General features: G+C 43.4%; 1 protein-coding gene across 1 annotated transcript in view; it reads left to right on the forward strand.

Annotated features, from left to right (window-relative positions):
• The first annotated feature begins 1,107 nt into the window (after nt 1-1,107).
• The window catches only part of LOC307022521 (uncharacterized protein), a 60,830-nt gene continuing 44,471 nt past the window's right edge, over nt 1,108-17,466 (forward strand). The window contains exon 1 of the mRNA XM_079655338.1: nt 1,108-1,443. Coding sequence (XP_079511464.1) covers nt 1,344-1,443 — 100 coding nt within the window. The 5' untranslated portion in view covers nt 1,108-1,343. The remainder of the gene's footprint in view (nt 1,444-17,466) is intronic.

Here is a 17,466-nt window from a genome sequence, read left to right on the forward strand (position 1 = left end):
GTAAAAAAAAAAGGGGGCTGGGTATCTCCGTCTGTCTCCCGGACGGAGCGCTTTGCCGTGCCAGAGAGCATTCAGTCTGCGCGGTGAAGGACCGAAACCACCGGGGTTCCCAGAATAAACTGAGGGGACGCAGAGACGCGCACACACACACGTTGGATAACACACAGAGGAGAGCGGCGGAAGAGAGAAAGAGACACACACCAGCGAATGGCGGAGCAGAGCCAAAGAAAAGACACTACAGCGTAAAAAAAAAAAGAGAGAGACATCGCTTCCCCCTCCTCTTTTTTTCGTGCTTCAGTGGAGGAGGAAAGGAGAAGACAGGTGTACTTATTGATATGGATTTATTCATTTATTTATCTATTGATTTTGCTTTAATTAGTGACCCACGGTAGAGAAAGAGGGAGAAGCAGCGACGGGAGGAGAGGGAGGAGCGAAAGTCAGACAGGAGGTGCCTGCGTAGCCTTACTTTATTATTCGATTATTCCTCATCTTTTTACCAAATAATGCATTTTATTATTGTGTCGCTTTGAGTGCATGTGTCCTTCAGCAGACCAGCAAGCTACTAACCAAATCTTTACGAAAACCAAAAAGGAGAAACAGTGTTTCACGGACAGTTTTCACCCGTTTGGACAGACTTTTCAGCAGGAACAGAAATCTTTTCTTTTTTCCGAAACCTAAACCAAAGCAAACCCTGCCGAGAGACAAATCTTTACGCAGAGTCTGGACACAATACATGGAGTGTAATCGTGTCCGTGGAGAGCAGCTAGACTCACGATGGTAACACAGATCATCCTCTGTCCAGCCACCTGTGTTAGCCTGTATGGATAACCACTGATAGCTTTACACCTTCTCCCAAAGCCGCCGCTGCGCGTACTGCACATCGCTCTTTGTACGCGCGCAAGCGCGCGCGTGTGTGTGTGTGTGTGTGTGTGTGTGTGTGTGTGTGTGTGTGTGTGTTTGCGTGTGTGTGTGTGTGTGTGTGTGTGTGTGTGTGTGTGTGTGTGTGTGTGTGTGTGTGTGTGTGTGTGTGTGTGTGTGTGTGTGTGAGTGTGCGAGAAGTAAGGGGTGTGTGTGTGTGTGTGTCAGACTCCCGAGAAGTAAGGGGAACAATATCCGTCTGCATCCCAAAGCCAACCAAGAGAAATGGGAAACCGCTGACGGAAGAAAAAGCCAAGTTTTTTTCAAAGCATCCACGCTTCTTTTACAACCCAGGGGTCCGTAAACCTGGAAAGCATACGAAGAAAAGGCAAAAGAACGACGGAAGGACGACGGATGAGAAAATAAGAAAAGTGAGACTAAAATAAAAAACAAAAAAACAACGACCACCAGGTCGACAGAGGACCATGTTTGTCCCCCTGCCGGTCCCCTTCGTCTTTCAGAGAACAGCGTCCGACTTCAGCGCCTGGAGACTCAAGTCCTCGCTGGCTCCGCGGTCCAGCCCCGGTAAGACTGCTTTTACCGTGCACCTACTCAAAGAATAAAACCCGGTTATGGTTTTTATTTTTATTTCCTCTCATGTATAAACCCATACATTAAATTATATACAGAACATTTTGTATACTTTCTTATTTCAGTTTCAAATGTAACGGTCCAGAAAACTTGGATGCACATGACTTACATCAATTACGTGGGTTAAATTGTAATCCTTTCTATGTTTACTTAATATGACACAGTATACATATCAAAACAAGCGTCTTTCCAATGTATAAAAGTTATTTTATATGCAAGATATGCAGAAATTCATGTGTGACAGTTTTTCTAGTGAAATATCTTTAATAACATGCATATTGTTTTATTGGTATAAAATTCAACTTGTCATATAAATTACAAATGCTTTTCTCGTTGATTTCCATGTTTTGCTTCGCTATATACAGCAATCTACTTTAAATTATCAGAAGAAGAAGAATTGGGAGGCTTAGTATCTCTACCGAAGTGGCTTTTTTTCCATTACCATCTTTTTACTCTATCTCCGCTAATATAATTAATTTATCACGAACAAGGCAAGAGAATTTAATTAAAAATACTTACTCGTGCATAAATCCAAAAGAGTAAAACACTCCCAAAATTGGATGCATGCATATCTGGCTCATTAGCATCCATCACAGTGTCACAGAGGCGCCACACTCTCTCCTCATCATCTTTTTCCCTCCTTTCATTCAATCCATCCATCTCAAAACTCCATCTGCCTCCTCTCTTCGCTCCTCTCCTCTCCTTCACTCTTTCTCGCTCAGGTTAGCCTGGAATATTCATGGTCATCTATATCGATCAGAGGGTATTGATCTCTGTGGCCACTTTGGGAAAACAAGAGTTCAGTCAAGTTGAGGGAGAAACTTCAGATGGCGTGAGGAAAAAATCACATAAGGACCTATTCCAAATGACTACAAGAAAACAGTGTCCCTTAATACATCTTTTATGACTTATTTGTATTCATAGTCAAACTAATTATACTTTAATTGGCCTATCACTACAGGGTGAGTTTGTCAATCAATAGTTACTTACAATAACGACCTTATCATGCCTTTATGCTGCGCTTTAATACCCGATGATCGCTCTAATATTGCTTGAGTGACTATCAGTGTGATCAATAACGGAAGTGCTCTTTATGGTATTTTTCTCATCTCACTATAATGTACCTTTAATATCTCTTAAGGACTTTATCGGTTATGCTGGTTTGGTGTATTATTCCAAAATCCATATTAGTTCCTACAGTAAAAGGGTTATAAAGAAAAAAGGAAATGACACTAAGATCATATTCTGTCAATTCATTTTTGTTTATGGCAAGCTTCGGTTTTCTTTCCACCTGTGGCAGTTTTAAAACTCAGTATGTGTGACTTGCTGGTCATTGTTTCAACAACATATGTCTTCATGTTTGAGGATGACAGTGCCACTGGCTCCCCTTGTCCCCCATCCCCATTGCTTTAATCCAGTCAGGCGGACATTTCAAATGACAGATGTGGGGGGTGGTGTGTGTGCATGTTGAGCATTGCTGGGGTAATTCAGCCTATCACCTTAAGTAGGTGTCAGGAGGAGAAAAACGGTGGAGGTTTTTAATGAGAGCCGCTCCTGCTCCCGCCTTTGACATATAACCACTTGCTTCTGTTTTGGGAAGGGGAGGGGGGACGGGGTCAATTTCTATGTTGGTCCTTTAAGAAATTAAAGTGATGAGAGGACAAGGTGGAGGCTGGGTCAGAATGAATGATTGGATGAATAACAGAATGAGCGAGTGCATAAATGAATACGTTTCAGATAGAGAATGAACAGGTGAAGGGATCAGTGAATTGAATTGAAAGGAACAGTGAGTAAGAGGGAGAGTGAAAGAATTATTAAACACAGTGATTGAGCAGATGAAACGCTATCGATCCACTGAAATAATCAATCATTTAATGAACAGTGTGAAATAATGAATAATGACCGAATGTGTGCTGGAATAAATAAATGATTTAGCAAATGAGAAATGAACGTGTGAGTGAGTGAGCTAGCAAGCCTTCCTCTCTCATGTGGAAGTGCCTCTAAGGGATATTTTTTTATTCAAACATGTTTGTGTGATAAGCAGCTAATACACACAAGAGAAATAAACTTCGTAGGAGAGCAAAGGCCAACACTCATCCTTCATTTCCCCGTCTGGATATCCTTCTCCTTTCTCCATGTTTCATCTTTGATCTCTGGAGAGAAGGAAACTCTGAATCTCCTGTTTCTCTTTCTATTTCTCTCATTTCTGGGGAGTGTTCACTTGACACAAAAGCCTTTCAGTAAAATGCAAACTCTCCTCTCTTTCCCTCTCCCCTCTTTCCGTCGTTCCCTATGGACAGAGAGCTTGTTGAATTGGATTTGCCTGGTGTGGTTTGCCCGGGCCCCATAAGCCACTTTAGCTAAGTCTGTTACCCACAATTCTCTGTGTCTCTCTGATCCGCGCCTTTGACCAAAGGTGTGCATGTGTGCATCGCTACGATTGCCTGCACCTGTGCGCGTGCACGTGTCTGGGTGCGTTAGTGTGAGCAAAGACGGCGGGTGTCAAAAGTGTAAGACGAGGTGAGTGAGGTTCAGTGGAGGAAAGGGGGAGAGAGAGGTCCTAAACAGCAGACGCTAGCAGACAGTGGTTCTACAGTGGATCTAAAGTGAGGGCTTATGGGTATTTTTGTCAGCTCGACTCTTTAACACTACAGCGTTGAGACTGCTGGCCTCAGCTCAGCCCGGCCTTAGACACATCGCCTCAGTAAAACGCTTTTAAAACAGCCACTGGATGGAAACTGTTATCGCAGAGGGAAAGTTTTGTTTCTTCATTTACTTGCACAGTATTATTTCTTTGTACTATATCTCAGAATATTTTCTTCAGTACCACTGAACAGTCACTTTATTTCCTGCTAAAACCAATTCAATCTTCACTAGTCTGATTTTTAGTACTTAAAGGTAATTAAGATTAAGCTGCACCTCTCCAACTACCAGTCCACACTCGACCGAACCGACGATCCTTCAGTTCTAAAGCCAAATGCCTATAGACTACTGCTTCCCCCAAACGCTATAGGACTCTCTACAGTGTTTCCCATACACTGATTCATTTGTGGCGGGCCGCCACAATTAAATATCGGTGCCCCCACAAATAGAATCAAATTACCGGTACATGTATGTGGGAAACACTGTACTAAATTATGTTTTGGGAGGTCCCTATAATACAGAAAATATCATTAATGTGTATGCAAATGAAAGATTTTAAGGATATTGAATCTCTGCAATTAATGGATTACAAAAATATATACTAATTGATCAAATATCAACACATTCACCTTTTTATTAAACCAGCAGACAGTGCTCCTATATGGCTACAAACATTATTAGTCATTAAGTATACAGAAATAAGCATCAGGTTTACAAATATCATACCTCGCTAATCCAAAGTCATTGAGCACATTTGCTTGAAATTAATTAAACTAAGAAGGCTTAGAGCCTGAAGGCTCTGCATAATCCTTCTTGAGGTTTTAATTTCTCACTATTGAAAAGTAAGTATAAGCAGTATACTGAATTTGGGTAAACAGCATTAGAGAGATAAGAGATGTGGTAAAGCAGCTGGAAGAAAAACGATCACATCCTTTGTCAAAAGCACAGCTACTCATTGAGTTCTCTCTCGTTTGCTGCTCATTAATACTCTGATGCTCCTCAGTTCATTCTGAGTGTCAGATCTTTGCCACAAAGACTCTAAAAGCTTGTCTTTTGGCCGCTCAGAGATCTGACCAGAACTGTACAGGGACCTGTAGCTGCTCACTCCCTCTCTGCACCACAACAAAGGAAATCTAAATGCTCTTTTATTTTATGTACACTGCTGTAAAATCCTCCAGGGCCTCTGTGGCCCATATAAAACTGAGAGCTGTCAAATTCACAGAGAAGGCACGTGTCCGGATTGAGAGGGATGGTTTATTTATGTTGGCTACTCTGAGAGGCCTCTCGGACTTGAAGTTATTCAGCACAGAGTCGATTTATTTTATTTTCTGTTCTACTTGCTGTTTCTCTAGTAAGTTTACATCTTAGTAACTTAGTGATAAAAAAAATCATGATAATCAAAAAGAGTTAAGAATATCATCTATGTGGTAATAAAAACAAAACAAAGTCTGTGATTGTAAATGACCGCACCTTGGAGAACCTACTGAAACAATAAGGCAATACGGCACTTGTGCTATTTTATTCTATTGTCTAATAACCATGCAGAGGAACTTTTCAAAGCACAAACCGCCTGCCCACACACACTCACACTCGCAGACACAACAAGCTCTGTGCTGCTCGATAACTACCTCTTCCTCCACCCAGGTTCTTCACCTTGCCGTGCCCAGTAGGGGGTTGTGTGGTCTGGGCCACGCCAAACTGTGCCTGAGCCAAGTCCAATGTCCGGATTAATTGGCTGTGTATGTGTGTGTACTTGAGTGTGCATCTGCAATTTATATGTGTGTGTGCAAGCATGGCAGACACTTTGTTCAGGCTTTATTCTTGATACGTCTGTGCATGTGTAGATATATACAGTATCAGCAGGTGTCGGAAAGAGATGTGTATAACAGGAAGTAGGACTAAGTCTTTGCACAGTTCTATATACAGTATATACCTTATGTCTGCAGCTGTCTGCACATGTTTGGGGTTTAGAGGCAGAAAATCCATGCATTTATGCTTATTTGTCAAAGTGTGTGTGTACAAAACAGGTAGAGGATTCAATAATTGCACGTTGAGGTCAGTTATGGATCTGTCCGCCTTGTGTGGTTTATCTGGAAACCACAAGCTCACAGCCGCCCATTGTGTGAGTGGTTTTAACCTTCCACCGCCATTGATTGGACAGCATTGACTACTCTTCCCATCACCCCATTTGTGTACATGTGCGTTTTGACTGTTTATTTGTGCACGTGAATTTGTGGTTAACTTGTGTGTGTGGATGGGTGCCTGTGGTGACATGAATGATTGCCTTGAATGTGTAGGAATGCGAAGAGGTGTGTGCACGTGAGGACACCTGCTTCTCTGTGCGTGTGTGAGCGTGTATGGATCAGATTTTAAAAGGGGCAGCGTAGTTGGTGAGTCCCGGTGCTAACGTGATTGCGAATGACAAAGCGTCCAGGCGGGTTTGTTAGCTCCATAATGGGGAATCAATAGACACAACACAGATGTCAATACAACATGCTTTATTGCGTTAAGCCGCCTCACCCCCACCCAGGGCTCTGCACACACACACACACACACACACACACACACACACACACACACACACACACACACACACACACACACACACACACACACACACACACACACACACACACACACACACACACACACACACACACACACAAACTATCTGAGGATGTGTCTGCTCTGTAGTTGCTGTCTGAAACACATGCAGATATTAAAGCACTTACACATTCATACACATGAAAAAAACATGCACACTGACTGGTATCACTGTCAAAGCTGTCATTAAAGATCGCTGCCTTCACACACGTATGCACACCTTTTGGACACTTACACGATATATTCATGTTCTTCGGCTTCACACATTTTCATACAGTATTTATGGTAAAGTCACTCGAAAAGTTTCATTGTCAGCCTGAATACATTTGTTCTACTTCATGTGAAAAAAAAGTGATCCTATAATTGTTTCTGATATCTAGAATATATATATTAACTGCTACCACACACACACCTCATGATACATATAAATAGCTTCAGTTACTATCAATATAAAAGGGGCAGTATAGTCTTGTACTTTATATACGGTCCAACACATAAATGTTCCTTATTACCTTCACACGTGCGGAAACCTGTAAATTCCGCAGGTAGCACACATACAAAGATGTAGTCCCTTTGTCTTTTTTACACATAGATGATAAAAGTCATTTCACACCATGGACACTACCTGCTGTGCAGATATCAAATAAATATCCCCCCTCAACCGAATATGGTCACCTGAACTCTGCTTCCCCTCTGCTGCCATTCGTATGTCGGTCCATCGGAGCAGCTTAAACTGTCGTTGTTACCCTGGAAACATTCATAGGCCATTAGACACACATATAGGAGGAGAGGAATCTAGGTAAACAATGCGCCCCTCCACACAGACACACACATCCACCCTCCATTGGACGTCATCTTTGTCTTGCGCCCTTGATGGTCACAAAGACCATTAAGGGCTAAATTGGCTCTACTCAGGCTATATTTGACTTCCCTGTGTGTCTGGGGTCGTAATCGCCAATCATATGTAAGCGTGTGCATTAATGTGTGATGTGGCCAGTACATTTATGGTATTTCTGTGCGTGTACTTACTGAGTACTTATTTCTGACGTGTGTGTGAGAAAATTGGTGTTTTCCCGATGGCTCATCTTGGTACTCATGTGTGTGTGTGTAAACAGGCCAAGGTCCATTTTACCCCTGTGCCCTAATGAATCCTGGACACAGCATGGGACTTTTTTGTGGTTTGACACCAACGCGCACCCCTAATCGAATGCACTCAGTGTGTGCTCCCCCTTTTGTCCAACAAGGTGTCCGTCGATATAGGCTTTCTCCACGGCGCACATAAATGCCATAAAGAACCCCGTGCCTATTCATTCGTCTCATAGCTCACATTCCTTCTCTTCACGCTCCCCTCCATACCTCCTTTCACTCCCTCCATCACTATAATTCCCTGCCTTGGCCCGCCGTGTCACCCGATGTGTTCGGCCTTAAGAAGGGAAGGTAGAGAACATGAGGGTGTGGTAGAAAGAAAGGCCTGAAGGCTTTTCAACTGATTAGCTGATCTGAGGTCAGGGCTGCTGCTCAACTTCTAATTAGGCAGAATAATTAGGTTTCACACTGTACACGAATCAGCAGTGTGTGCATTAATGTTACTTTTTTTGTGTAGCCTTTCAGTGCCGCATTAGCACCATATCTTCCTGAAAACTGTAGTGTATAGTGACTGAATTGCACTCCATTTAAGCTACCTTGTAGCTAATTCAGTGGATTACCCAACCACCTAGCTCTACTGTAGGTAATTAAGTCATACCCTCAGAACTAAGAAGCAATACTCATTTGAGCCATAACAGTAAAACATAATCGCCTAAAATGCATTCACATGATGCTCAGTAAAGCGGCTCTGCGCTGACATTGCCGTTGTGTTGCTATGGAGAGAGCGGAGAAGCCCAACTAGACGGATGCAAAACCGTTTCCGTTGCTTAAAGTTTGAATTTGCCACCGAGAAGTGCGCTCAAAGTTCAAATTATTTCAACTTTGACCTCGTTCAACGCTGACCTTTCGGCGCAACCAATCAGAGGACAAATGTTTGTAGCTCCGCAAGCCAGCAGGTGAGGTAACAACAAAACTTAACTCGCTTTTTTCACGCGAAGCTCTGCACCCAACCTCGCGGTGAGCAAATCGTGTATCATTTGAAGGCAGCATTATTCTCTTAATCCCAGGACCAGATCACAGCCAGCATGTAATCTGTATGTATTTTTGGGCCCTCCAGCATCCATATAAATGTTGGCTTCTTTTTTTTTACATTCTGCTGCTTGGAAGACAGACCAACTGACTGGCTAATGGGAAATGATATCCCTTGGGTATTTTTCAGAGTTGAATTGAAGCACAAGTTCTTCTTTACAGATCTAGATCCAAACAAGATTCGGAATTTCATCATTTCGTCATTTGCGGTACATTTTCCTGTAGTTAAAAATCTCGTAGCAATCCACTTATAATCAAATGTCGTTGCTTTTTATGTCGCCTAACAAATGCATATCTATATTTTTATATTTTTAAACAACAAAGTATTGCTTTGATCTGTTTGTGTATCGAAGACCATACTGTAGTTCTGTGCATGTATGTGTGTGATCTCCAGCATGTGTGTGTGCTTATCAGTTGGCTAATGTCCATCAGCGCGACTGTGTAATACAGAAGTGCCCGTCTATTGTGGCAACCTGAAGGCAGTGATCTTGTTTCCCTTGCTTGCATGAATAGAGAGAACAGGGCTTAGGAAAGGCTCCTATCCTCCTTCAAAGGTCTCTGACATAATGAAGCCCGTGTGTGATCTCGCGCAAAACCCTTTCTGTGCAAGTGTGAGTAAGCTCGTTTTGATGCACGCTTCCGCCGTCTCAAAGCTGCAGGGCTTTTTTACAGAGATTAAAATGACGAGGCCGTGGATAAGCAGCACGGTGTGTGTGTGTGTGTGTTTGTGAGTGTGTGTTTCCCTGCGTTTGAGTACTCCGAGTGTTTGCATGTTTATGTGCGGTACTGTAATGTAATCTCGTCGTTTGCAGCGCCGCAGGGACGTTTTATGCTCGCCAACATGGTTTGTATCGAATAAACCACACACAGAGAGGTAACGCGTGTCCTTTGTGCGGCCCTTTTGCATGCTTGCAATTGTGTGGGTACGCGCGTTTTTCTAAGCAATACGAATCCCCACAGCCAACAATGCGTTTCTTCCTGCCGCTGATACATTTAGCTAATAAAGTGGGATCACAAAAGTGGGGTTAGTTAGATTGGTTTCCACCTCTTTTGTCTGCTTGCTTCCCTTTGGCTGGTGGTCAGCGCTGTTTTGGGGGGCAAAGAGAGGAGATTTAGACCCCCCAATTTAATTTAGAGGACAGGGGTTATGGTAATGAACTTGGAGGAGAGAAAGGGGGTGTGTGAGGAGAGGGGAGGATGGATAGGGAGGAGGGGTCGCCATATACCTCAGGAACAGCACGTCCTTCCTCTCCTTCCTACCCCCGACCCCTCCTCCTCAGCCTGTCTTATTGAGGAGCCAGCGGTGACTGTGAAGGGTTTTTAGTGAAAAATGTAATATCATGCAGGATTGGCGGGGGGGGGGGGGTTGTATGTATGCACGGAGACAGAAGTAAAGTGACAACAATAGAGGATGGAGAGAGAAAGGAGGGGTTGGGTCCGGCCCTTTTTAATAAATCTGAGTGCTCTGGTTAGTGCTTCAATCTGCTGTACTCAACTAACCCCCCTACCCACATACACACTTTCAAATATATACATGCGCTTACTCTCTGTGACTAATTTTCACCCACACATGCTGTCGCCAGACAACAAGCTCAAGGGCTTTTAGAAGGTGTTTTTGGCACACCATACAGCTGCTTCTAATTGTACCGTCCACCAGATGTGGCCACAAAGGTGTTTGGTGTTTTTATGCTCATTTGGATTTATTTTCCCTTTTCTTTTCTTCTTCTTTTGAACTTTTGCTCTGATAATAGTCTTTTAAACTTCCTCTCCTGTCAAAACACAGCAGAAAGGTAAAAAGTGGTACGGTCGATAAGCATTAAAACACAGTAAGAGCAAGGCTACACAGTAAGCTATCTGCTATACAAGTACTTAGATGGGGCGAATGCACTGCATCTAATGTACCCAATGAATACAGTTTGAGTGCCTGGTGAGTTAAAGCAAAGAAAAAATCCCCGCAAACACACTTAAAAAAACCGCTGATGGCTATGTACCTGGTGTTTTTGGGTCCATTTTGTAGTTTTAAAGTGTAATTTTCTTATTCGTCACAGATAATCGGCCCAATGCGAGTGACACGGTGTCAAGCTGAGACATCTCCAGCAGCTACAATTGTGACTAAAAGCAGAAAAATGTCACCTGCCCGAAACATCAAGAGTAAAAACGTCAGGTGTGGGTCTGAAAGCTTCTTGTGGACACACCATTTTGTACCGATGTGTAGTAGTCACTCAAAGTGAAACCATTGCAGAGACCTCGATAAGACGGTTTTTTGCATCTCTAAAGGGGAAAATTGTCCCTGTAATCTTCACTTTTTCTTTTGTTTATGTAACACATAGATCGACAACTTGGTTAAAGGGGCCCTTTTATGCTCATTTTCAGGTTTCATATACAGTATGTATTTTCCCTCTCTACCATGTTTACATTCTTTAATGTTCAAGTTATTTTTCTAATTTATTTGGTTAGCTGGCCTACTCTGTTGTGATTGATCCATTGCTTCTATGTCCTGCCCCTGATGTGTTGGAGCGCTAGCAGCGGGAGAGAAACTCCCTCTCAAGGGAACTTTTGGATTTTATCCTTTGCAGACCATTTACATGCACAAAAACCTATATAACACTACAGTAAAGGGAAATCTCCAAAGACATAATAGAGCTTCTTTAAGTTCCTTCTGTGGGTGCTGTCAAAGGCACTCTGGGAAATGTAGGAAGAAATCACACATCTTGCTGAGGGAATTTAGGCGCCACTTTAGTATGTAGTAAACCCAACATGTCAGCTCATGGATATTTAACAGTGGAGAGTGGAATATTACTTGAAATCAAGTGAAGTACCGCACATTTACAACTGCTTTTGCATGTGAGATATTTGTTTAACCATTATTGATGGCATGCAGTATACTCTTGAATAAAAACGCTGGTTTGGTTAGAAAGGTTACCTAGCAACCAAAAGGTTATTGGTTTAAGGTTGACTGCTAACATTCTACTGATACTTAAAGTTGCTTCTAACCTGCACTAGACACTGGATGTCTGCCTGAAAATGATTGCTTTGGAACATACAAAGACACAGAAAGAAGAATACGTAGCAAAATAAAATCAAAATATGACTGTTATGACAACTGTTTAAAAATAAAATGTTAAGACTATTATAACAAATTAACTATATTTACAACAAAAATTTGTTAAAAGATTGCAAAAAACAAACAAATATAAAAACAAGAATTTTCAAATGTAGCTTTGTTTTATACAACACTTTTAGGAAGGCTTCATGGATTTGTCATCACATGCTGTTCCTCTGCAGCCGCTCTACATGATTTAAAGTAGCTCAGTGGGCCTGTGAAGTTGCAATGTAACCCCCCCCAGAGGCCGGACTTACTCACGGGCAGTTTTGAACACATAATCGTCTTCACACTCTGCGGCTCCAATCTCTCACATACAGTACACACACATTTACTGCATCAGATAAAGAAGCAAAAAACTCTTCTTTTTCTTTTCCTCCTCCAAGCTCCCTGCTTATCACTGCCCCCCTCCGCTTATTCTTTATCCTCTTTTATTATCCTTTGCTTTTTCCTTTTTTGCTTAGCATAGGAGTGCTCAGTCCAGAAATTAAATTAATCTGTTGTACTACACCCCTTCCTCCTCCCTCCCCCTCTTCTTCCTCCTCCCTGCTCTCCCTCCTCCTCCTCCTCCTCCTCCTCCTCCTCCTCCTCCTCCTCCTCCTCCTCCTCCTCCTCCTCCTCCTCCTCCTTCTCAATCTCATTCTCTCTTTGCTCTGTCGGGAGGATTGGACTCGTCACTTTAACCTCTTCATATTGGATATGAATCTGTTAGCCTGACTGCCCCTCTCTCTAACACTCCCTACCTCAATCTACATAGTTCACACACACACACACACACACACACACACACACACACACACACACACACACACACACACACACACACACACACACACACACACAAACAAACACACACACACACACACACACACACACACACACACACACACACACAGGGAAGTGCATGTACACAACACAAAAGCACCGTCACACTTATTTACACTTTGGTCAACATAAGCATGCAAGGACACCATGCTCACACACTTTTCATTCCACACAGGTTTCCAAACAAATCTTTCAACAAATCCCAATCCTCACCTACACACACACACACACACACACACATGTTGACATCTCTGACAAACCGTCCTCCGGCGGGTTTCTCCCAGTGCTTCAATCAAAGCCATTGATATGAATCTGGGCTGTTTTCTCCGCACTGCCGCCAGCAGCAGTACACCAGCTGTACTTTTTAGCAGCTACACATCTTTCATCAGGGCCTTGTGCCTAGAAAATAGCTGTTTACAGCCGCACCCACCCCACTTTTATCCCTGCCACTTCTACATAGAGACGGGGGGATATTGCTGGATTTTTAGGTTTGGCCTTGGCTGAACCACGCTCCCTTATTAGAGGGGATAGGGAGTGAATGAGAGCGGCTTCATGCTTCATATGAAAAAAGGGAGACAGGGAGATGTGGGGAGGAAAGGAAGGAAGAAAATGGGGGATGAGGGAGAGTGAAATGTGGGGAGTGAGCGAGGTTCTCCTTAATGGTTTCCCCCGGGGGCTTTAGCGGCCATGCGAGCTGCTGCAGCCACATATAGTCATAGCAGCGAAATGGGACAGGTGAAGATCCTCTCCCTCCTCCTCCTCCTCCTCTCTAAAGAGTGGTATGAATATGGTAAATCCGCTGTCCGCTTGGCGGCATGATTCTCTCCCAGAAAATAGCCCTGTGTCTGCATCCCTCGGGGGTATAAGCTAAGGAGATTTTGCATTTAGGCCCAGCACTCACTCCCTTTCTGCTCTCTGGGGGTTTGAAAGGGCCCCGGCCTGCTCCAATCCTCCTGTCTATCTCAGCACCGCAGCAGCAGCAGCAGCAGCAGCAGCAGCAGCAGCAGCAGCAGCAGCAGCAGCAGCAGCAGCAGCAGTGATAGCACACAACACAGCAGCTTAGCTTAAACACTGCTGCTGGAGCTACACAGCTATCGCTATCTGGATGCATGGCTTTTACACACACACACACACACATGCATGCAAAGCCTCTATCCATGAGATACATTTAGCTATAGTGTTCGCCCGGGGCGGTGAGGGCTCACCGATGACCATCGTCATGTTCTGTTTCACTCACACACACACACACACACACACACACACACACACACACACACACACACACACACACACACACACACACACACACACACACACACACACACACACACACACACACACACACATACACACACACACATACAGGGTGGTTTTCTGCTACCAGCTCTGCAGCTCCAGTGTTGTTGGGGTCAGAGAACATGGTTGGATGGCAGCTCGCTCAGACAGTCTGTTAGTCATCCATTACTGGAGAAGACAAAGCGTTCAGTTTGATTGCGCCTATTTGGCCTATGTGGTAGAGCTGGGATATACTGACACATTCAAACAACTGAATATTTCTGACACAGTACTCCATTGTCAGTAATGTGACTCAATTGAGTCACTTGAGTCTTTGGTTGAGAGAATTATTCTAAGATGGTAGAATACGATCCGTGAGAGAAAAGGAAGAACTAGTAACGTGAGTTTTGCGGCCAAATATAATAAAAGTTCATTAAATGTCACAGTGCCTTTAATAGCAGAAAGACGATAACATTTGAGTTTGTTATGGTCACAATAACCAGAAGATATAAAGTCATTACATCAAGCTTATCCATAAAATTGATATATCTCCTCATTCTACTCAGTAGGTGATTAAGTTTTCATGCAATAAACAGCCCGTGTGTAAATCGTAATCACCTAGGCTTGTAAAATCAAACATTTATTAGGGTCAGGCTGCGGAGTAATAGAAATGTGGTATCTTGCCCAAGGACACATGACCCGTAGAGGGAATCAATCCTGTGACCTCTCAGTGGAGGGGCGGTTTCTCCAAGCAGCTGACACTTTCAGGTTGTTGTTGTTGTGAAACTGAAACCTGGAGAATGGAGCAAGGTTTTATTTTTGTTCCAAAAAACACATTTATAGTGTCAATTAGCGTGTTTATTTGAAATGTTGTAATGGATCCTTGTTTTTCTTGAGGTTTGCGGTAGTTTTAAAATGTATGGCAGTTTATTTAACCACAATTTTGTGGATAATGAGCTTCAAATGCTGTAAGTAATCTGTTAAGGATTTTGTCCATTTGAATTTCATCAATGAACACAGAGCTAAGTGCTCCCTGCGCAAATTTTAGCATTTGAATTTAGACTTGATAAAATATTGATGCAAATGTCCTCAGTGTGTTCATTGAAGTGTGTGTTTTCAGATAAAAGTGTGTGTGGGTATCTGTTAGTGTGTGTGTCCGAGTGTTTTTTGTCCCTCTGCCGTGGCACATTTGAGCCTAAGTGTGTTTGCATAGCGCATCTGCCTCGTGTGTGTGTCATTGTTTGTCCATGCATATGTGTTTTTGTGTATGTTCATTTCCCAGTCCCCTACTCTCCCCTCCTTCCTCCTGGCGGCAGGGGTCCGAGCGCTCAGAGCCCCGTGTCCTCCCGAACCCCCTCCTCATCTCCTTTGTCTGCTCGTCAGTTAGGGAGCGGTCTGTGCGGGACCCCGGGATGCGGGGGGTTGACCTTTACCCCTAACCCCCTAACCCCTCCCCTCTCCGTAGCCCCGGCGATTCATATGCAAGCGACCCGTCAGCCGCCTATTCTTTTCTTTCATCTGTCCACGCCTGGCCAGGCTGTTGTGCCACGTCTCAAGTTCAAGTCCCATAACAGGCTAGGCCATCCAGGGCCAGACCAGGCCACCGCAGGCCAGACTGGCCAGGGGGAGGGTGGGGAGCCAATGTTTGGCTGCTCATTTTTCATCGGGGGTCAGGGAGAGATGGTGGGCTGGTGTCTTGGTGATGGGCTGGGGTCATACACTAAGGTCATCTTCACTCGTCTGTTTTTACTACTGATTTAATCTGCCATTAAGCCTGGAAATCAAGTGAAATTTATTTGGTATTAAAACTTCGTCATTTCACTTTCGGCGACTTAATCTGTGGATTTAAAATAGATGACGTATACTTAGTTGGCAGAGTAATAGGTAAAACTCTTAGTTCAAAGGATTAAGCTGCTGTTTTATTCTTTTATGTATATGATATATACATTTATTTTACAAGGGTTTAGAATAAATAGAAACCAAAAACCTTTTTTTTAAGATGTATATCGATTTATTGGGATGTTGGCAGTTGCTCTCATTAAAACCATTGCAACATTTCACCTTTACAATCTAAAGTCGTTGCGTTTTGGTTGAGGGGGCTCTATTGTAGCCCTCACTGAGGGGCCCATGTTGGGGGTTGGTGGTGCGTACTCGGGGTCAGGGTCAAGGTGGGTGGGGCTCGGGTCAGCTAGCCAGACGGACGCACAGACGGTGGACTTGACATTCAGTGGATGAGTGGATTAACAGGATTGGGGGGCTCTTTGTGTTTAAGTGTATTGTCAGCGAGAAAGGCATGAAAGTGATGGTTTTGGCGGGTAAGAGTCCCATTACTTTCTGCTTGGCAGGGAATTATAATGTGTGGCTAAATATTTTTATTCTTGGTATTAATTAAGTCTCTTATCCGTTTTTTATTTGTGGTGAAGGAGTTGACCTTTTGTGAATTCTCATTTCCATGTCTAAATGTTTTCTAAAAGCGCAATAATTTGTTTTTATTGAAAGGCAGACACATCTTATAATATCTTCTTTGTCAAATGGAGTACACTGTATATGAAAGCACACCAACCCCTACGCAAGCGCTGTCCTTCGAAATGTACATGCCGTGGATGAATGCAGTGAATGAAACATTTACTGACAATAACTCAGTCTTTTTTATTAAACTGAATAACACCTCCATTGTCCCAGCGAGGCACTGTTAGCCTGCAGAGCAAACCCACTCACTCAGTGAAAAAATAATAACAACAAAATATTAACATTGTACACCGCACACTCCACACACATTGACCCCAGGAAAAAGACAAATATCTCCTATTTCGTGCTGTTTCTTTTTTCTTCATGGAAAGCAGCATTCCTCCAGGAGATGCAGAGCCTCACAAAGTCCAAGGATAGGTTTAAGCGTGCAACCAATTTGTTTAGGCATCTGACATTTAACCCACTGCCTGTGTATGGGGCATTCTTGCTGATAATGGGCCTGAGTTTGTTTTGAAAGCATCCCAATTGACAGTTGATTGAGCCAGCCTGAAGGTTATACAGCAAATGGAGGATGACTTCTGCCCTCTTAGAGCCAAAGCTGGCCAGCTGGTGATGCTTATTCTGAGCATACGTACTGACTTTTCATATGAATCTATTCTGGAGGCTACGGAAAGACTACCCAGACGATAATGTGTAATTTGAATGGTAACCTGTTCTTTACCTTCTCTTTAGGCTTTGTGTGTGTGTGTGTGTGTGTGTGTGTGTGTGTGTGTGTGTGTGTGTGTGTGTGTGTGTGTGTGTGTGTGTGTGTGTGTGTGTGTGTGTGTGTGTGTGTGTGTGTGTGTGTGTGTGTGTGTGTGTGT

The sequence above is a fragment of the Notothenia rossii genome (assembly GCF_949606895.1).
Source record: "Notothenia rossii genome assembly, chromosome: 10".
Classification (NCBI taxonomy): Eukaryota; Metazoa; Chordata; class Actinopteri; order Perciformes; family Nototheniidae; genus Notothenia; species Notothenia rossii.